Source organism: Anastrepha ludens, chromosome 4 (genome assembly GCF_028408465.1).
Source record: "Anastrepha ludens isolate Willacy chromosome 4, idAnaLude1.1, whole genome shotgun sequence".
Lineage (NCBI taxonomy): Eukaryota > Metazoa > Arthropoda > Insecta > Diptera > Tephritidae > Anastrepha > Anastrepha ludens.
Genome location: NC_071500.1, coordinates 28,607,307 through 28,630,537, shown reverse-complemented (window position 1 = coordinate 28,630,537; position 23,231 = coordinate 28,607,307). Strand labels below are relative to the sequence as shown.

Sequence of the window (23,231 nt, the reverse complement as noted above, 5' to 3'; positions counted from 1 at the left end):
TGGCATGAGTGAGAGACATGAGTACCAACATATCGCCCCAAAAAAATCGAAATTCGAATATACGTAACCTGCGAAAATTCAAAATTCGCGATACTTTTTGAACACACCTCGTATGAACTTCGCGTACAAACTTTTTTCCAAAGTGAATTACCCTAAGTTGTAAACGCTGTTCTGGCGTTAAATGATTCATGAGGACTTGCCAAACCTTACTGAGTAGAAATGTCAACACAGTTTGCCAGTCTCAGCTGCCAACCCATAGTTATCGATATGGATAGTTTTCATGCAGCTAAAAAACACCTAATACTTCTTAAGATGTGCTGGCAGATTTGTTATTTGCAACCATCTACAATATTTCAGCGTTTATCAGGAAGAAGAAGTGGTTTCATGACATCGGGAATTAGAGGAGAAGACTTGAGCCCAAACAATTGATATCACAATAAGCTTAGAAATCTAAGAGCAACCTACTACATCCCCATGGACAGTGGCAACAACCGTAACCTAACTTAACCTCACCTAATCTTTAAGATCCGCTAGTGAAAGCTACGAATAATTGTGTTAAGGAGCCATTTTGTTTTTATTTTATGCTAAGGTAGCAGTGAGGATCAAACTCTGTACGAATGGCTAAAAATTATTGTAGTTAAAATTTTTCTGCGATACTTAAGACAAATAATGCTCGGCAGATCTTTAGTGCGGCAATCAACAGATTTATAGATTTTTACTGAGCAAATGAGCTGAGCAAATTCATGAGAGAGCCAAAACAGTTTAAGGGGTTAAAGGCCCGAAAAAATGATGTTTTTTTTTTAATTTTGTTTTGCCAGTACTTGCTTTATTTTGCAAAAATAAAAACATAACATTAATATGTCATGTTTCGACATGAGTTTAGCAAAATTTCAAAAAAAAAAAAAAATTAATAATTGTAAAAAATATCGCTGTTTGAGTGGAACCTGTTTCTCCAGAAGGCCCTTGCGCTGATCATGACAAGTCCTTGAAGATTCATATAAAATCAATCGGACAAGAGAAATTAGTTTTGTTAATAAATTATCTTGTACCTGATCGAAGCTTTTTTTGTTTTCAAAATTAACAATATGACGGCCTCTGGAAATATTTTTCAGATTTTCGAGAAAAACCGACAATTAATTGTTAAAAAAAGCGAAATTTTTGAAAAACAAAACTCCTTCGATCAGGCACGAGTTTTTTATGTTTTTCAAAAGCATTGATCATCCGTTGAAAAAACAAAGTTTTGAGGAAAACGCATTAAAGTTTAGCGACTTGCGCATTTAAAGTTTAGCGACTTGTGCTCCGGAGCGCCCAAGCGTTCTTTGTTAATTGTTGAATAACTCGAAAAGTATTTGTCGAATTCACATCAAATTCCCACACAATATTTTTAAGATAATATAATTTAAGAAAATGCAAAAGAAAAATCCAATTTTTTCAAAATTCTGACTACCTTGGGTACTATACACGGGAGTTTGAAATTGGGAAGCACAGAAAACGAATTCAAGGAGAACGAATCTGCACCAATCGGCAGTATTGACGAATAAAATGGAGAAGACACTGAGATTTGTGAAATATTTACTCACTACAGCCGTGCTTGTTGGCTTAGGTTTGGTCTGCGGAGTTTCAGTATCGCTCCAAATGGCATCATAGACAATGCCTTTCAGCCAGAAGAGACTGTTCGGTGAACTGGGTAAAGGGTTCTGTACATTTTTTTGGAGACTACATTTCCATAAATGTTGTTCCACAAATGGAGGGACCTACAGTTTTTAGTTGGTGGTAGTTAAAATACGAATTTCATCATCACACAAAATTTAGTGACGGTGAATAAAATTGTATTTATTTATTCTTTAGTGCCATTTAACATAGAATAGTGTAGAATATTCTGGAATATACTGCAAAATAAAAATGTCAAAAACATATGTATGTTAATTCTCTAACGAAAGCTCCACACGTCCGAACAATCCAATAACATTTGCTTATAGTCATTGCAGAAATATGTCTGATAGAATTAAATATACACACAATTGTATATGCGTAAGTAAATGTGTGTATGTATGTGTAAATGTTAAGCAACGAAAGGATTACTTTTAAACTCCATCGTAAATGGGAGAAGTAAGATGCCATTGTGTTTTTATTAATGCGAAAAATGTCCGAAACTTGAACAAAAGATGATCATAATAAAGACGACCCAAGAAATGACAACAATGAATACAATGATAAAAGAACAAATATATAAACAACAAAAAAAAGGAACAACAACTAGAATGGATGACAAGTAAATAATAGTGAAATGCATTTAGTTTTAGTTTGGAAGTTTTCTGAAGCTCTTTTTACCTCTGAAATATAATACCTGAAATGATAACCAACTTGAAGCAGAGGATGCAATAAATTTGTTAATGGCGTAGGAAGCATGAAAAGAGATTTGAGCAGAAAAAGTGTAGATTAAGTGGTCGTTGAAAGGTCAAATAAAATGGAATGACAGAGGAAGGTTAGCAGAGTGTTGCGACCTTGTCGTAAATATAAAAAGTGTATTTTAAAATAAAATTGAAATGCAAGCATGAAATTGTAATATTATAAAGGTACTAATGTAGAATGAGAAATAAAATTATGTATGAGATGAAGATTTTCTAGTGACAAATGCATATTTTAGTTATATTGATTGTTGTATATATATAGATATACATATCTACACGTATATAGTGTGTATAACTCAAGTCATCTGTGTTACATGTGTATGCACATACACACAAACTTGCAGAAGCTTAGTGCAATAAAGGGTCTTTCGAAAATTACGCCTAGGTGTGGGCAGCGAATACTTCCTACACAGTAACTTTTTTATATCATCTTTGACATTTGACCAGTAGACTCCGGAAAGTAGTATCAACAAGTCCCAGCAACCCTAGCTACCTCATAAAAGAGAATGGCAGACGCACTTTCCAGGTTGTCTCTGCAACGAAGACAGTAGAACCCACCCTATAGTTCACTACGAGAATCCCCCAATAGATTTTATAACGGAGGGTAATATAAAATTTGCCACTGGAAGCTTCAAACCTTACAAATCACCGGGACCTGATGGAATCATTCTCGCTGATTTGCAACACACAAAAGATATGATTGCACCTACACTCGCCTCAATTTTTGAGTAAAGCTATGACCGCAATGTACTCCTGCGGAAGGCTTATTGGGAAGAAATGGGGATTGGAACCCAGAATGATACATTGGCTCTACACAGCAGTGGTTAGGCCAATTCTCTACTATGGTATTGTAATATGGGGAGATGCCCTTCAGAAGGGTATGAACATCAAGAAACTTGACAAGGTTCAAAGACTAGCATCTGTTCTGATAACCGGCGCCATATCAACCACACCATCGAAAGCATTATACGCGACATTGAATCTCCTTCCGGTAGATCTGCAGGCAATATATAACGTATACAGAGCGGCAATAAGGCTGAACACTCTAAATAAGTGGTCAAACACGGATTATGGTCGCAGTAAAATCCTGGCTGGCACTTTGGGGCTTCCCGGACTGGTGGACTATGCACTAAAACCTATATTTGCCATTACATCGTTTACGACCATCCTACCCTCAAGGGAAGAGGGGGAACGGGACGATGTGAGACAGGGCGAGTCCATCCATGTATACACAGATGGCTGAAAGCTCGAGGGCAGGGTGGGCGGAGATGTATATTCCGAACATCTGGGGATCTCCTTCAGTTTTCGACTCCCCGACTACTGTAGTATCTTTCAGGCTGAACTGATGGCAATAATAAAAGCCGCGACACTGATACAGTGTGATGCGATGCCCGAAAATGATATCTATATAACATTTTCACTGATAGCCAAGCGCGATAAAATCCCTCACAAAACAGTCGACAACCTCCAAGGTAGCCATGAAATGCCGCACATCTCTTAACGAGATGACTGAGTCATTTCGCCTAAAGGTAACATGGGTTCCTGGCCATCGTGAAATTGAGGGTAACTGTAGAGCCGATGAACTAGCGAGTCCTGGCACTAAATTGACTGATGAGTCCATAGATAATGACATAGGGATACCCTTACAAGCATGTAAGCTACTCATCCTTGAAGAAATTGTAAAGAAAGCAAACGAAGGATGGCGTAATGAAGCCACCTGCAAAATCGCCCGTCAACTGTGGCCGACTCTAAATGCTAAACGCACAGAATCTCTGCTTAGCCAAAATAAACACAGTCTTAGCACATTGATCTCAGCCATAACGGGCCACTGCCTAATAGGCAGATACGCCCAAAGGATGGGTGTGCAAACACATGACTTTTGTAGGAGTTGTCTAGATGAGGACGAGGAAGAGAGTGCGAGATTGTCTCTGTGCCATTGTCCTGCTCTATCCAGGCGCAGGTTTACTATTCTGGGTAGACAATTTTTTAATAAGTTGGAAGATCTCAGTTCTACAGAAATCAGAGATATTTTAAAATTTTTGAAAAGCACACACTGGTTTTAGGAGAGGTAGAGACAAGCTCCCCACGCGGCATCACAATGGGCTATGAGCTTGCGTGTGTCCCACAGAACAACCGCTTCAACCTAACCTAACCTAACCTCATTCGGACAGCTTGCGATTCATTTCTGGACCCTCTCAAGGCCATAGTTAAGGCAAAAGTTGGTCATATCGAGCAAAAGTAAATTGAATCTTAATTTTGCATTGTTTTCACACATTTTTTACTTTGAATTGAATAAAAGTAATTTTCCAAACTAAATTTATGGACTTTTTAATTGATTACACTTCGAGTGCCCGACCCTGTAATCATCCGAATGAGCCGACAATTCAAAGGTTGGTGAACAATTTCAAGAAACTGGTTCCGCCGAGGTTAGAAACAGGACTGGCAGACCAAAAATTAAACGTTATTTTAAGAATATTGCTGCTGTAGCGCAAAGTGTTGCTGAACAACCTTCAACATTGATAACTCGACGCTCTCAACAATTGGACATGCACGAATCGACTGCTTGGCGGATTTTACCTGTAGAAGTATACATCTAAATTATGTAATTTTTCACATATAATTGTTAAGGACCGTATTTTATTTATGTATTTATATTTTAAATAAAAATAATGTAAAATGAAAAAATCTAAATTTTTGCATGTTATATTTTAAATGACGTAACTTGATTATTATTCCATCGATCCACATTTCCAAACATTCATTGGAGAGCTACTGTCGTAAGGCACAAACGTCAGTATAAGTTTTTTATTTGAAGCGTAAACAACAATATTTTTACCACACTTGAAAATGTCGAATTTCGTGCCAAATAATGTGTTTTTGCGGGGAATTCTTCTTCATTATTTTAATATGAAGAAAAAAGCAGCCGAAAGTCATCGTATCTTGGTGGAAGTTTATGGTGAGCATGCTCTATCTGAGCGAACGTGCCAGAAGTGGTTTGCACGCTTTAAAAGTGGTGATTTTGGCTTGGAAGACGAAGAACGCGAGGGTGCGCCGCCAAAGTTCATGGATACCGAATTGGAGGAATTGCTCGATCAAGATCCGGCTCAAACGCAAGAAGAGGTTGCAAAAACTTTGGGAGTTGATCAATCAACCATTTCCAAACGTTTAAAAGCCATGGGAATGATCCGAAAGGTAGGCCATTGGGTGCCGTATGAATTGAAGCCAAGAGACGTTGAACGCCGTTTTATGGCATGCGAACAACTGCTTCAACGGCACAAAAGAAAGGGTTTTTTGCATCGAATTGTGACTGGCGATGAAAAGTGGGTCCATTACGACAATCCAAAACGTCGGGCAACGTATGGATACCCTGGCCATGCTTCAACATCGACGTCGGCGCAGAATATTCATGGCCTGAAGGTTATGCTGTGTATCTGGTGGGACCAGCTGGGTGTTGTGTATTATGAGCTACTGAAACCGAATGAAACGATTACGGGGGATGTCTACCGACGACAATTGATGCGTTTGAGCCGAGCACTGCGAGAAAAACGGCCGCAATACGCCGATAGACACGACAAAGTTATTTTGCAACATGACAATGCTCGGCCACATGTTGCACAAGTGGTCAAAACATACTTAGAAACGCTCAAATGGGATGTCCTACCCCACCCGCCGTATAGTCCAGACCTTGCGCCATCCGATTACTATCTCTTCCGATCGATGCAACATGGCCTGGCTGACCAGCACTTCCGTAATTACGATGAAGTCAAAAAATGGATCGATTCGTGGATTGCGGCAAAACCGACCGAATTTTTCACAAAGGGAATCCGTGAATTGCCAGAAAGATGGGAAAAAGTAGTAGTAAGCGATGGACAATATTTTGAATATTAAATTTGTAACCATTTTACGTCAATAAAGTTTCAAATTTCGAAAAAAAACCGCACGAACTTATTCATAGTCCATTAATATCTAAGCATACCTTTTGAAAGACCCTTTATAATACTTCTTACATTAATACACTCACATACTTATTTATAATATTTACACACATTTGACTTACTTACCTGCAAATGCTTTTCGTTTTCTCAATACATTTTCAGCAAAATAAAAATTATATGACAGCCATCCAATAATAAATGCGTGTGTTTTTGATTTAATCCATTTCATTTCTTTATACTAAGTATAACCGCGTATGTGTGTGGGTGTGTGTAAGTGCATGCATTAAATACAAATTTGAGATATACATATTTACAAATGTGGGATTTTGTTTTTCAACAAATTCGGCTTCAAATCCACAATAATCAATTAAAGCTCAAATATAAATCTACAAATTTACAAAGTTTTGTTACCTGCACGTCACTGGAGCTTATAATAATGCTGGTGTTAGTAATACTTAAAGCAAATTTGAGTTTTATAAAGAAATGGATTAAATTTGATTGCTTTTTGGAAGGCAGGCACGATGCAATTGCAAGCATTGATTAAAATAAATACATTTCTGTGAATATGTAACAATGTGTATATGTATGTGTAAGCTCTGCGAATGAGAAAAGATTTTGAGTGAAAGTAAAGTTTTGGAAAATCAAATCCAGCAGAAACTTTCCCAAAATTTTTAATACTTTAATCTAACAACATACAAAGAAAAAGGATTTTCTATTGATTCTATTTTGGTGTCTTTTCGCACTACTTACATTCAAGGCTTTTGAATGATTAAAACCATGTTAAGTATAGTTTACGACGATACTTCTTTTGCATTTTTGATCTATGGTACTATCAAACTACTACTAACCATTCCGTGCCCAACAAAAACTCACTAATACTTGTAAATAAACTATGACCTGTTAATAACACAGGTCTACATATATCTTTCAGCCTCGATAGTCTAGCGTAAGTACACTAGCCTGCCATCCCAGAGGTTGTATATTCGAGTCCCACGTAAAGCACGGTCCTCGCACTTTTCCAAATTAACCTACTTTACCAGTTTCTAAAAAAAAAATGCAAAATAAAAAATCTCACTCCTCAACCCCAAAACCGCTTGCACAATAGTCAGCGCATTATTTGCATTGTGTGTGCTAAAAACAAAGAAAAATACACAGTTACACATTGCATCAGTGGCGTCTGCAAGAGGAAGCGGGGAACCGCGGTAATAGCGTGGACACACCAAATTTAGCGAAGTCCTCAACCATCTGTGCGATCCTTCTGGCAGAAAAATGTGAAACATAGAGGGCGTTCTAAGCAGTTAGAAGGCGTAGTTCCTAAGCAACGAAAGGTAGACATTCCCACTATTTAGGACTGGTAGCGGCAGGCTAATCACCTACCCTGTCAGAAATCAAAATAGATTAAACAAACCAACGCAAGACTGAGTCTTGTCGAGGCCCAATGCTCCTGAAAGGAGTGAAAAAAGAAAAGAAAAACATTTATATTTCTAGGCCTAAAGTGCCTATCACGTCAGTAAATTATTCAAACATTCAAAATAGCGGATTCAATATGGAGGGCGCAAAATAAAAAAAGTTGAGCTAAGGCCATAAAACTGAATACAGAACCAATTTTATTCCAAACCGGTTATTTGTTTTTTTTTTTTGTTGAACTTCCATGTATGGTTACTGCAGTATGTGACCAACTTTAATTTAGAGTCTTTGGAAAGCCAAGTTCTTGATAAAAGTAGAGCTCGAATGGGAGGTCCAATTCTTCTGCATCCACCGCATTCTTAGGACCTTGCACCGACCGATTACGGAAATGTGTTACCTTTGATAACAAAGATGCCCTTAAAAACTGGCTCAATTACTTATTTGACACCAGACCTGGTGATTTTTGGCAGAACGGCATCAACAAATTGGTTGAGAAGTGCGAAGAGGTTGTAAACAGCAACGGCGAATATACAAGGTGAAGTCCAAAATAAACAATACTGAGCTAAAATAAAAGCGACAGGAGCTTTGTTCTGATAACTTCAAGTTTATTTATTCAAAATAGTCCCCTCTGGTCTCGATACACTGTTTTGCGCGAGCGAAAAGCTTTTCGAAATGAAAGTCCTTGAAGATGTCGGTACAACCCCTTTGGATGGTCTCAACAGACGCAAAACCTTTTCCTTTCATGGCCAAATGCAATTTTCCGAATAGGTAGAAGTCACAGGGAGCCATATCAGTCGAACACGGTGAATGATTAATGGTTGAAATGCGATTTCCAGTCAAAAAATCAGTCACAAGAGTGGATCAATGAGATGGTGCATTATCATGCAATAATATTTGGGGCGAATTCGACGAATGCGATGCAACAAACGCTTCAAAACGACGAGATAGAAAATTGCATTGACGGTTTGACCCGTTGGCTCGAACTCCTTGAGGACAATTCCCTTGGAATCGTAAAAAATAAGCATCGACTCGGTTTTTGACATCTCCAAACGCAATTTTTTGGGTGGTGGCTCGTCTGGGGCCTTCCATTCGGCACTTTGACGCTTAGTTACAGATTCATGTTGGAAACACCACGTTTCATTATCAGTTACAATATTGTAAAGAAACTTCTCGTGTTTTTTCGCCTCTTTAATGAGGCCTTCCACTGAACCGAATGCCGCCAAGTTTTCATTGGAAGGGATGTAACTCCAACGCACTAACTCATTAAAAAGATGGCGCCATCAAAACCATTTTTATGACGCCAGTCTGGTTTATTTTGGACTTCACCTTACATAATTGAATAACTTATTGATGTAATTATGGTTTTTTGTTTACATACATAAAAGCCTTCAGTAAAACGCTACTAACTTATTCCCCAGCCTAATATATATATCAGAGCGCTAACTTCGAAGGCTTTTGGCTGGTCATGTATGATTAATACATCTATGGTCAGTTCGTTTTAGTCTCTGGTATATGGATCACGGATCTATCACCATGGATCTGTGAAATATGATCTATGAACTGTGGCTGAGGATCTGCTCATCATTGATTATGAAATACGGTATGAGTTCTGTGAAATGTAGTCCCTGAAATATCTTCGGTTCTTTTTAACACTTCAACAATTTTTTTTTAATTGTTCGCTGTCAAATGTTCTTTTTAAACAAAAATTTTGTGAACACAATTACATTTTTTTCAAAACCTATTTTTGTTTTTTTTTCGGTTAATTCTTTTTTATTAATAGTTTGGACTTTGCTCTGTGATCCCGGCAAGTTGCATAATGGAACTCCCCCAGCTTTTGGAGTTATATTGAAGTATGATATGTAGCGCGAACCTGCGTAGCCGAATGGCTTGGTGCGTGATTACCATTCGGAATTCAGAGAGAACATAGGTTCGAAACTTGGCGGCTGCCGTAGCCGAATGGCTTGGTGCGTGATTACCATTCGGAATTCAGAGAGAACGATTGACCAAAAATGAAGAAACAGTGTTTTCTAATAGAAATCGCCCCTCCTCAGGCAATGGCAAACCTCCGAGTGTATTACTGCCATGAAAAAGCTCCCTATAAAAAATATCTGCTATTCGGAGTCGGCTCGAAACTGTAGATCCCTCCATTTGTGGAACAACATCAAGACGCTCGCCACAAATAGGAGGAGGAGCTCGACCAAACACAGAGGCAAATTTTAGTTTTACCAAAATATAAAGGCGATATACAAGACAGAATGGCACTGTGGGCCACATAGCCAGCCTGATATTCCATTATTTGCATACTTTCTCCAAAAATTGAAGAATACTAGACATGGTGGTGTCAATTGGCCGACTAAAACCTGGAATTTGATACTATATGACTATGTTCCGCCAACCATCTGGAAACCATTCAAGAGTTGAAACGTGAAATCGAGGCTGCCATAATTGAGAAAACAAGACGAAATTGGCGAAAATGTGCTAAAAAAATTTGGTTGTCAGAATCGATATTAACTCACGTAACTGCAGGGATGAAGCTGATGAACAAAATTTTAAGTCAAGTAGGATTATAATTTCGTCAATTGCGAACTACTCGTCTATTTATATATGCCCCAATTGTAGCAGTGCCAAAGCACAAGACTGTACATGAATCGAATCTAGGACCCTCTGAATGATACATCAATGTCGATCTACCTATTAACTATTGTAAACAGATTTAAACAAAAAAATTATTTAAATATTCATTGCCTTCTATTCTCTCCGCTCTCTCTCCCTTCTTTTCCCTTCTTCTTTTAGGATCTGTGATCTGACATGATCTATAATCTATAAACAATGCTCTGTTATGATCCATTATTCAGGATCTCTGACTTGTGATTTATGGTTTATGATTTGTGATCTACGAGCTAAAATGTCTTTTTTACATCTGCCTTAGCCTAGACTTTCAAATGGTTTTGCTTTGCCTTTACTTATGCACTTATGTGAATATGTGCTTATAGTAATAATGTGCGTAAAAATATATGGAAATACTTATGTATGTAATATACAAAAATGCTCAAGCAGATAAACAAGCGCCATATGCACAATTAGATTGAAATGTATGTGATGTGTATGTATATTTGTTTATACATAGCTGTTGATTTGATTAAATCAATCTGATTCAAACAACAAATCGACTTCGCTTGTGGAGCTTAATGGTGCCAAACCAATCAACGCTACACGTGCACCATTCCCATCACTAAATCGCTTGCTTACCGTGCCATGACCATTCGTTGTTGCCGGTGCAGTCGCCGTCTGCTGGTGCTGCTGTGGCCCATCCACCGAGTCGCCATCTATTTGTGCTGGCGTTTGGGTCTCCTTTTCGGGATTTTGTGGCACAGTCGATAGCGGCGCTGTGTTTGCCTGCGTAGCGAGGCCATCTTTAAGCGTACAAAATAACGAAAGGAAAATTTAATTAATTATGTTTCAATGAGAATTTAAAAATAGGTGAGAAAATCTCTTCTAAAACAAAAAGAAAAATAAAAAACGATAATACGAGAGTGGTTCACTAAGTACCCGTGTTTGATGTCAGATGACGTTCCTTAGAGGAGTTGGTATTAGTATCGTATGCTGCCATCTATCAAGCGACGACAAAACAAATTTCAGACTGATTGATAAGCTGGTTTGTATTTGACAGCTGTTCGAGTAAGACGTGTTTCGTGATTTTCTCAAAGATGGGAAAAAGAGCAGAATCGTTCGGTAATCCGCTTTTTGTTTTTGGATGAAAAAAAATGCTTTCGAGATAAAAGCAAAGTTGGATGCTGTCTATGGGTACGCTTCGTCATCTATGACCGCAGATTATTGGTTCAACGAATTTAAACGTGGGCGAACATCCGGTTTTGATGAAGAACGACCAGGTCGCCCAGCAGACGTGCTTACCGAGAAATTCATTCAAAAAGTCCACGACTTGATTCTGGCTGATCAACGAACGCAAGTGCGCGAAGTAACAGAGGCCATAGGTGTGTTGACTGGAACGGCAATAATATTTTACATGATATGTTGGCGGCCACCGTAGCTGAATGGGTTGGTGTGTGACTGCCATTCGGAAGTCAGAGAGAACGTAGGTTTGAATCTCGGTGAAACATTAAAAATAAGGAACAAGTGTTTTCAGTAGCGCTCGTTCCTCGACAGGCAATGGCAAACCTCCAAGTGTATTTTTACCAGAAAAAAGCTCCTCATAAAAAATATCTGTCGTTCGGAGTCGACTTAAAATGCCGCGATTGCTCACAAGCAACAATAAGCGGATGCGGCTGTGAACTTCGAAGCAGTGTTAGGAGCAATTTAAGCGAGATCGTGTCGAGTTGTCACTCTTGATGAAATCGGGATTCATCTTTACACACCAGAAACTAAGCAACAATCTAAACAATGGATTTCTCCCGGTGAATCTGCTCCACAGAAGATGAAGACAGTTCCATCGGTGGTCATGGCGACGATTGTTTGGGTAGCGATGGGAGTCATCCTAATGGATTTTTTAGAAAAAGAAAGAACGATCACTGGACAATACTATAGAGAGTTATTGGACCGCTTTCACAAAAAATTGAAGGAGAAACGGTCGCAATTGGCGGAAAACAAGGTACTGTACCACAACGATAACGCACCAGCACATTAATCCGGAGTTGCCGCCGACAATCTGCATGAGTTGCGTTATGCATTGCTGCCGCACTCCCTGTATTCACCCAATCTGGTTCCCTACGACTTTTTCTTGTTCGCTAACATGAAGTAATGGCTTGCGAGAAAAAATTTAGCTCAAACGAGGAAGTCATCGCCGAGACAGAGGCGTATTTTGGAGAGCACGACAAATCCTATTTTTCGGAGAGGATAGAAAAGATGCCGGAGCGTTGGGAGACGTGCATCTTGCTGTTAAAAAATATATACAAAAATTGAAAAAATTGCGTCTTGATTTCTAACACGGTTACTTATTGAATGCCCCTCGTATAAGTATTGTTAAAAGTTCCGCTCGCGTACATACCATTGTTTCTAGTTGGTGGTGTTGCTGTCGGCGTTGTTTTTAGATTTTCTTTGTCTGCTGATTTGATACTTTCGTCTGTTGCTTTATTTTCCACATTGTCACCGCCACTCTCGCTCGGTTTTTCGTTAGAACTTTTATTTGCATCTGCATTGCCTTCTTTTGCGATTGTGTCCACTGCTTCGTGCTCCTTTGTTTGTTGAGTGTCTTTCTGTGCATCAGCACTAATCTCTTTCTGCTCCACTTGCTCTTCATGCTGTGCTGCGTTCAAAGCCTCGTCTAAGGTCTTGTCCATTTCTACTTTTGTTACATCCGTACTGCTTAAATCACCATCATCATCGTCATCATCATCCTCATCCTCTTCATCAATGCGCGTGTCAATATGACCCAATGGTATATCACCATTTTTCTTGGTGCTACCATTCTCCTTGGCCGGTGTTGCTGCAGCTGCAGTTGATGTGGCTGCGACTGCGGCTGCGTTGCCATTCTTCAAAATACCTACCAGCGTCGCACCATTACCAGGTTTCTTTTCATCTTGTGGCAACTGCAAGACAACAATGAAAATTGCAAATTAATTGGAACCAATCAGCTTTGCATTTCTTTTTCCGCTATTCTCTCAATAAAACTACAAATACCTACCATTTTGTAGCCATATGGTTGTGTTCCAGTCAATGCTGGCGATTCATGCATTTTCGTTGCTTGCTCTTTAGACCAAATGATGTCCTCGTCCGTTTGGCGTTCGATGCGCTTCTTGTATGCCCGATGACTGCGGTATACCTCTATCAGGCAGCAAATAATTATGATCACAAAGAGCGAAGTCAGCGTTATGAATACCACTTGTGTGGAATCTTCCTTCTCAGAGACATCATAACCAAATTTGGCTACATAAAGAACGCGCTGTGGCGGATCCTCCACCCACGTCTCGGTGCTCTGCAAAGGTTAGTTAATATGAATGTGTGAGAAAAGTAGTAGCACTCAGTGCTGGGTATATGCAAATTTATGAACCAAACAATGCCAGTAGTGCAACATCGAATCAAAGCAACTGCAGCGAATAAAAAGGAACAGCCACAAAGCTTCTTTACAATTTCCCATTTTCAGAAAACACCTTATGTGGATGGTTGGTTCTTGTTTGTGTAATTGCAATTTAAAAATTCTCTGCAAACTATCGTTTCTGCTGCCTAAGTTTTAATACCCACTGGGCATTTCTGGTATCTGTACAATAGCACACCGGTTTCCTCGTTATCACTTACCAAACTCACGTTGACCATTGGCTCCTGTGATGGCTGCTCCGATATATCAAATTTGGCAATACATTGTGCGCTGCGCAAGCCCTGCGGATGAATTACAGTAATGTTGTCCGCACCAGACTTAGTGAAAAGCATGTACTCCTCCAGCGGTTTCATAACGTAATTGTTCACTTGTATGTAAATATCTGGTGGCGATAAAATGGCATACATTTATTGGAATAGGTTAGGTGCGTGGAGAAAATATATGTGAGTACCCTCAGGTTGCCTAATTGAATAGTAGTACATTGTTTAGACATCACAGCACTATTACTTATTCACACATTCACTCGTACATACTCGTTTATAAGTACATACATATAAGCATACAATATATTTGTATTAGCTAGAGGCGATTATTGGATTCAAAAGTGCCTATGACTGCATGGTTTTGAGAAATCGCTGATTACAAATCCAATGCAAACTTTTCTAAATTCAAATGCTTCGTCAAACTGATCACTGATTACCGCCATTTTGAATTTAAGAGATATTAATTTTATCCTCCAAACACAAACAAAAGACGAAATACATTACACGATTTTATGATAGTCGGAATCAGAATTAGAAGTTGTTGGCTTGGGGAATAAGTTCGTAGCGTTTTACCGAAGACTTGTACTTAAACAAAAACAATAATTATATCAATAAGTTTATCAATTATGTATTCGCCGTTGCTGTTTACCACCTCTCGACCAATTTGTTGATGTCGTTCCGCCAAAAATCACCTGGTCTGGTGGTCAAAGAAGTGGTTGAACCAGTTTTTAAGGACCTCTTTGTTATCGAAGGTAACGCCCTTCATATAGTTTCATAGGGAGCGGAAAAGATGGTAATCGGTCGGTGCAAGTTCCGAGGAATACGGCGGATGCTGCAGAATGTCCCATTTGAGCTCTTGGAATGCGGCTTTCAGGACTTGTGCAACATGGGGCCTGGCGTTGTCGTGAAGAAGTTTGGTTTGACCATGTCGATTAAGCGTTTTCAGTCGAATAAGGTCATTCACACGGTATAGCTGAGCAATGTAGAGCTCCTTGTTGACCGCAGCATTTTTTTCGCGCATTTCCCAGTGCACCATGCCCTCCCAGTTCCACCAAACACATATCATGATTTTCTTTGGATGAAGATCCGGCTTGACTCTCGTCTTTGGCGTATCTCATGCAGCCATCCGCTCCTTTCTTTGCTTCACATTGATATATATCTCCCGTGCCAATTCGATACGAATGCCCTGTTTATGACCGCGTGTTGCTCGATCACGGGAGAAATGCTGAGAAGCAATTTGCAGACGACTTTCTTTGTGTTTTTCGTTGAGGCCGTGAGCCATCCAGGCAACAAAATTTTCGGTAAATCCTATTGAATGAAAGTGATTGAGAATCGTTTTATGATCGCAGTTTATTTTTTTCCCAAATTCACGAGTGGGGTGGCGACCGTTCCCCTTCAAAAGTGATTAGAGACGTTCTTCATCGAATTCAGAAAGCCTTCCGCTGCGGGTCGTGTCATGGAAGTCCAATCCGTCATGTTTGAATTTTGCAAACCATTTCCGTACTCTAGACTCGCCTATGACATCTTCTCCATATACGTCGCCAATCTACCGGACTGCTTAGGCTGCTTTTGACCACGATGAAAAACAAAGAAAAACAGATGTTGAAAATGTTGATTTTTGCCTCCTGGATATTCAATTTCTAAGCCTCAAAACTAATACAAAATTAAATAACTCAAAAATTTAATTAACATAGTTTTGTAGAGCAGAAAGAGTTCTATCGAATGAATACTAACCCTTTGCCAAACAGCAAACAAATCATTGTAAAATAAAAAAAGAGGTATGAACTTATAGTCCAAACCAATATATTTTTGAGCTCATGCAAGAATTTAAATACTTAGGCGTAGTACTTAGCATTAATAAGGATCCGTCCTTATCAATACAGGGTTGCCCATATTCGATGGGCCCATGTGTTTTTTGGGCCCATTCCAATCGACGAGACTTGTCCGCAGGCAGCAATCTTTGCGTCAATTGAATCTTATACAGGAATAAATGCAAAACAATGCGAAAAATTCGTTGTATAGTGGTCGGAGTAATGCCCAACTGCTGAGAACGGCGATTTTGGGATGTCCTTGGCGACGTCTCAACACTGGCCCGTACAAGAGCAATATTCTTATCCGATCTCCTTGGTCGTACAAACCTTGGTCGTACCTTTCGTACAAACGTTTAATGGTGTTCTTAGAAGGCGCACTTTTCACATTATTTAATTTTGAATTTTTACAACTGACTTCTTTTGTCGAATGTAAATTTCAACAACTTGGGAGCGCTCGCGTGGCGTATACTGTTCCATGGCAAAAATCTGCTTGGACTGACGCTTCCAACGCGGTATGTCATTAAGCGATCTGACGTCTCTGTCAAAAGATACAGGGTTGCCAGATGGGTCCGTCGAATATTGGCTACCCTGTACAACACCGTAATCAAGCTGCGAAAAGGGCACACTCATATCAAACTAATGAAGTCATTTATGATTTCAAAAAAAAAAACTCCAGATGTACAAAACTATAAAAAGACTGGTTCTTACCTACGGCTCTAAAGCGAGGGTCCTTAAAGCTATTGACCTGAATTTACTGATGAGATTTGAAAGAAAAATTCTCAGAAAAATATTCGGCCCTATACGATTAGGAGACGGTGCATAGAGTCTACGGTCCAACCGCAAGATGAAATATCACGCGGTTTATAAAGTCGCAAAGATTACTGTGGCATGGTCACGACCTAAGAATGAGCAGCGAAAGAGTAACCAAAAAAGAAGGAGGGGTGGCCAAGGCGACGATGGTTGCAGGACGCAGCAGACGATATGTAAGAAATGAGAGTCTCACAACATAGACAAAAGCGCGCTGTCGAGAAGAATGGAGGCGTATTGCTATAATGATGATGATGAAGCATAAAGCCACGCTAACAAACTGAATCTGCATTTTCGGTAGTGGAAATCAAAAATCAAGATTTTGGTCCTTGAAGCCGGGGAAAAATTATTGCTTAAGTCTGGTACTTACGATGGCTCTTATATGAGTAGCTTTATTTCTTATGCCTGCGGCTCAAAGTTCGATATGACAAAATTTATCTTGCGAGCCATTCGTATTTTGTACGCGAAAGTTAATTCGCCGCATTTTGGTTGAATTATTATTTTACTGAAATCGTGTAATTTGAATCGTCTAATTTGAACTCAACACCCCCTAGTTGGTAATTTTGCTGGATCAGCTCGCAAATAATGCAGCCATTTAAGCTCTTATTGCGTAGACATGTGATAGTGCCTCCAATAGGTTCTACAGCGAGACAGTAGTTGCTCATTTACGTTAACAATTTTGGCCCTCTTCTTTTTCTGTGTTTTGCGTGTTACTACTTTTTATGACCGTAAAGTTTTTTTGTTTATGACTTTGGCAATAAACATTCATCATGATGAAGCAACAAATCAACGGAAGCGAAAGAGTGAAATTCTAAGGAAGTAAAGAGTATATGGAGAGGCGAGTGGAAAAAAACTTCTGGCTTTTTTAAATTTACAGTTTTTTCATTGTTTGTTCTCCTGTTGCTGATTTTTGGTACCCATACATACACATATGTACATATGTGTCTCTGTGCATGGGTTCAGTCTGAGGATATTTTCTGTGCCATCGTTTACCGATGCTTAACTCCGTTACGTGCGTTGCTGGCTTTCTTCTTTCATGACAATGTTGATGATACTCAAAGGTTGTTAAGAACCTAGAGAAAGTAGTAAGCATAGTACAATCTATAGATATGCATGACTACTTATACATCTATTTGGATACCCTGCAGGAAAATCACTCAAGAAAAGATTAGTAGACTCTCTATTTCTTATAAGGAAATGGTAAATTTTACACGTCAACTCTTGTTCAAACCGCTTCACCTATTGATTATGACTGGAATTATTTATGCACAAAATTTGATTAGAAATCTCTATGTAGCAGAATTTGAAAAAAATTTAGGAAAACTAATTTGTTTTTCTCACAAATTATTATACAATTAAGAACTAAAAACTATGTTCAATTTAAAATTTGCTTTATAATAAAGGCTATGGAGGGCACTTAGTTCTGCCATAAGTTCTGTTACAAGTTAAGTCCGTTGTGGATATGAAATTATAATACTTTTTTACTGAAGTTAGTTTTATTTAATGATGTAAATATTAAAAAAAGAAATATTTTCATTCAAAATAGTCACTCTTTGTTTTTTTTTTTGTCGGGACAGACTAGCAAATACAGCACTCAGACACCATTAAGTCCATTGTACTGCACTCGGGTTCCCTTGTTAATTTTCTCCGTCCTTCGAAGAAATCTGAGTAGGATTTTGTGGTGCCAAGGAGCCAAGGTGGTCGCTTCTTAAAACATCAGTGCCAAAGACCTTAAGCCTGATTCGGGCGAAGTCCGGGCAGACGCACAGAAAGTGATCCGTCGTCTCATCCTCTTCTCCACATGGTGGGCAGAGGGCACTGTGCATGTGATTCGCCCATAAAAAGTGGCCTGCCATCAGTCAAACCACCTGTCCCTTCTGCTCAATGGCAGGAGATTCTGCGACAGTCGGCCGGACATGACAGGTAACATCAGTTTTGTCCATCTGCAGCTTCTCTCAGCCTGCTAGGCTCCCTGCAAAAAGGAGTTGCAGAACAGGCTCCAGGCTAAAGAGGTTGACCTCAGAGCCCATAAAGAGTCAGAGTACCCACGATACCCGGGACCCACGTTAGCATTAGGATATTATGCCTACCGACATACTTCAGCCTGGATTTACAGGACTCAACTACCCTTGCAGTGGTTGGAGGGCAGTCTAAGGCCATGAGCGGGCGCTTGGTTGTCGCTGCAGGCACATACAGAACTGCCTCTCCATCTGTTTTCCACAACAATGATTAATCGCTTCTTGAATAGGTCAGCATTTACTACTTTTACACAACCCTTCAAACGATTAGGCCATTCAGCTATTGCAGTACGCACGGTTTCCATGGATATTGACGTCGCTGCTCGAACCAAAGATTGTTTGAGACTATCGAAATTCCTGTGAGGTTTTCGACAGGCCATGTTCTCTAGTTCTGACCACAAACTGTGGCCCAATGGATCTACACGTCCAATCATCTGCGGCTATGAACCCAGGAATATCGTTTTTCGCTACTGATGGGTGGTTTTTGCCTTATGGGCTAGAGCCGAACCTTGCTGAAAGATCCAACGCTCTCCGTTGAAAAGAGTACTGCTCAACTGCCTCACCACGAGCCTACTTCTGGTACACATTTGCCCGGTCTGAACCTCTTTTTCGCAGAAATGAAGAGAAGTAACGCCTGAAGAGGATATCTTGCAGGTCACTGCAGCCTGAGGTATCTGAGACCAATGTCTGCAGCTTTTGCGAAATAGACAAAGAAAGCTCAGAACATGTGCTTTGTGAATGTCCTGCACTAGGCAGACAAGGACTTCACCACCTTGGTGGTACTGTAGTATTTCCATGCAATCTTTGGAACAAGAAACCCAAAATTGTGCTAAAATTTTTGAAAAGCCTAAAACTCTAGGGTTACAAAAATAGGTCTTGCACATAGATCAACTCTGGTCGCAGTGCATAATGGCCTTCTAATAATAATAATAATAATAATAGTAACGCCGGAGGTGGGATGGTGGCTACGCTAAACCCTTAGAACTACATTTTTTGCGTCTTTAGAAGTTTGGGCAAAAATTGTGTCCCTTTGCTTATTAAAAACTTCTTCAACCGTGAAATTTTCTCATCTATGAAAAGAATATTTTCATGGCTATTGACCGCGTGCTACCAAAGAAGCTACTTGCATTTGTCGAGTCTAATTTTCTTCATGCGTATTGCCAAAAGATGACCAGTTGAGCGACGAAATACTTTCATGTGGAGATCATCTCTAATTAGTCTTGACATGGATCTGATCGATACATCCTTTTCCCTGGCATGATTTTCTGCTTTCTAAAGGGATTTCCGCGAATTCTTTCTCGAACGTCTTTTATGGATGCACTGGTTCGAACCAGCGAGGATGACCACTTCTTTTTTGGCTCTCCCTTTGGGAAAGACTATTGATCGTGTGGTAAACAAACACTCTCGAAATATTAAGTTTTTTCAGCAATTCGTAAATGTCACTTGCTCCTTTATCACTTTAGTAAATGCGATTTTCGTTAGCTCCCCACTCCATTGTTAACAAGCGCAATTTGCCACGAAACTGGGTATAATTTATGTCATAAATTTTATGAGTAGACAATGCATACCAACAAAAGCAAAAGTAATGGAACTTTTTTCTGCGAATTTGTTCACGCTGTATGCATTCTAAAATTTGTCACAGAATTTATGGCACGACGAAGTAGATTATTTTGAAAGTTGAACACAAACCATTCGCTAAAAATTTGCTTACAAAGCTGTTAATGTAGATATTTTTAAACGAAATTTCGCAATATGGAGTCTTTTACACTCAAAATCGATATGGAGCAGTTTTGTTCGAAGAGCTTAGCAAAATTTTGGTTTTAAGGGCCAGTGTGAACAGTACATTATATCGAGTTTTTCGTTAAAATAAGGTAAAGGCAGAAATGCAAAAAAAAAAAAGAAAAAACTTACGCATTGTCTAATCACTGCTGAATTTAAATTTGTATTCGCACTATATCTCATTTGTGTTTGGCGAAATTTATAAATTTATTTCATCTCTCTGTTTTCTCTGCGGGATACCCTAACGCACACTTATGAATGCGTCCATGTACGTATTTGTTTTCATTCACTTCCACTTTTCACCGCAATGAAGTGAAGCAATACGCGTTGTTGAGCTCGTGAAGTGGTTGTTTTGTTAGCATGTCTATGTGCGTAAATGGATATCAAGTACCAACAACACTCACAACCACATTGCATTTTGCAGAGAAAATGTAGTGAATAGCGGTCATGGCTCAACAGGCCTATGCACAGACGAGTGAGTGCCACAGTGAGACAGCTGCGCAACGACCGACTTGAGTCTGTCAAGTGAACCTTCGTCAAGAGTTTAGCGAAGCTTTAAGAATTAATAGCGCATTGCCGACAAATTTATACTCGGTCTTTTGACAGCACCTGTAAACGCACATACATACATACTCATAGGTACATATGCGCCAATGTTAATACACCCATGTGTGTTTACGTATAGGGTTTTGCAATAACCGGTGTTATTGGTGAATGGATTGCGCTATCGAGAGATGATTTACGATTTTTTATGGCCGGAATTGGATGGTATTGATCTGGGCAACGATTATTTTTAACAAGACGGCGCTACGTGCCACACAAGCAACGAAACCATTGATCTTTTACGGGAAAAGTTTCCGGACCGTGTTATCTCTCGAAGAGGTGATCACAATTGGCCACCGAGATTTTGTGATTTAACACCTTGTGACTTTTTTCTTTGGGACCACGTGAAAGAGAAGGTCTACGCCAAGAGCCCAGGGCCGATTCAAGACCGACCTCAAAGATGGAATTCGTGAGGCTATCGAGGGCATAGGGCAGCCACTTTGCAATTCGGATGTGGAAAACTGCATGAAAAGGATATTGCCCTGCCTGATGTTATTTTCCACTATTAACAGCATACCTTCCTCTTTATAATGAAATAAACATCCGATCATTTATATTAAAAAATAGGATTTTTCTTTGAATATCAAAATAACACCTCGGAAAACCCTAAAGTTTAAGCTGACTTAAAGCAGAAATAAATTGTTTTCTTAATAGCGCTCTAAGTACGCTATAGAAAGACAGATGAATTTATTTTTCACAAAAATATTATAAAATTAGTTATAATTTTTTCCTTCATTTAATTGAAAACAAAGCAATAACTTTAAAAATCGTCTGCCGGAATTTTTGTTTTTGTTCTGCCAATGAGGAGGTTTAAAATGCCTAATGCATCTTCAAAGCTGCCGTCGTCGGCCTTGCTGGAACCGTGTTCGTATTACTTCAGAGTGGCGTTCCATTTTTCTCGTTAGAAAGGTCTATGACTAAGTGCCTGCATCCAGGTCGCGCTTTTTTTCTGCGAAATTATTGATTATCTCCCACGTTTCCTTGCTACCTAGCATCTTGTCGATTACATTTTCAGTGGCTATGAGACCGAGTGCATTCTCCGATGACGTTCTTGCTCCCAACGCATGCATTGGAAGAATGTGGGTTCCGCTTCATATTCGGCGGCACCAAGTATCGACGTCTTTTATTAACCTAGCCGTCCATCTGCCGCGCGTTTCATTAATCCAGCGATCTTGGCATTAGCCTTAGCGTTTCATCTGTTATTTCGCGCGCTGCAGGTTTGATAACTCTTTCTTCTATTCCCTTTCTTTAATGCCCACAACTTTTTTCCTTTCAAAAGCTGGTAAGCCTATCGGTATTGAGCCGCTTATTACTTGAACAGCTGGCCCTGATACTGTGCGGTAGACGAACACAACTCTCTAGGCTGCCGTTCGTTGTACTGATGCTAAGAGTTTGCATCGGCGATTTACCTTTAGCGCATTTGCCCATAGTTAAGATCCGTATAAGAGGGCGTGGTAGGCATCATTATTTTCCGTTTCCTTTGGTTTGGACCGCTTATGTTTGCCATCAGCCTACTGAGTGGGGATGCCATTGTCATAATTAATGTTCCAGAAGTCGGGACCGAGAATTTATCCTTGTGCCGCTTTGGAAGCGACGTCTGACGACAGCGAGAATCCGCTGAGGTTTGATAGACGAGTTTGCGGTCTCCTAAGTAATTCTTTATTATGCGCTGTCGGTATGCCGGAATTCTGAAGCTTAGCTCTAAGGCGGCCAATATGCTATTGAAAGCGTTCCTTATATCTACGCCCTGTTGCGTTGCTCCTACGCTGTTTATTAACGTTGATTACACCTCTTCTAGACTTTCTAAAGCCATGCTGTCTTGCTGATAGTCGTCCGGCGTTATGTATGGCTACGGCCAGTCGTGGTTTGATTAACCTTTCAAGGAGCTGCTCTGCTGTGTCGAGCATGCATAATGACCGATATGCTGATGGGAGGTTCAGGTTGTATTTCCTCTTGCTTATTAGTAGGAGCTGCTGCTTTTTTCAGATTTCTTGGAAAATCCCCTCTCTTAGACAGGCGTTGTACATGTCCAGCAAAACTTGTGGTGCATTTTTGCGATCTACTTGAGGACTTCTGTGGGTCCTCCATCTGGTCCTGGTACCTCGTTGTTTTTGAGCCTGCTCGCAGCTAATTGAAATTCCTCACAGG

The 23,231-nt window shown here is 39.7% G+C and overlaps 1 protein-coding gene across 8 annotated transcripts in view; it reads right to left on the bottom strand.

Moving 5' to 3' along the window:
- The window catches only part of LOC128861372 (axotactin), a 229,353-nt gene that overhangs the window by 37,459 nt on the left and 168,663 nt on the right, over positions 1-23,231 (bottom strand). For all 8 annotated transcript variants that reach the window (XM_054099477.1, XM_054099476.1, XM_054099479.1 and 5 more), the window contains 4 exons: positions 14,003-14,184; positions 13,392-13,682; positions 12,756-13,296; positions 11,003-11,166 (listed from right to left, as the gene is read on the bottom strand). In XM_054099477.1, the coding sequence (XP_053955452.1) occupies positions 11,003-11,166; positions 12,756-13,296; positions 13,392-13,682; positions 14,003-14,184 (1,178 nt within the window). The remainder of the gene's footprint in view (positions 1-11,002; positions 11,167-12,755; positions 13,297-13,391; positions 13,683-14,002; positions 14,185-23,231) is intronic.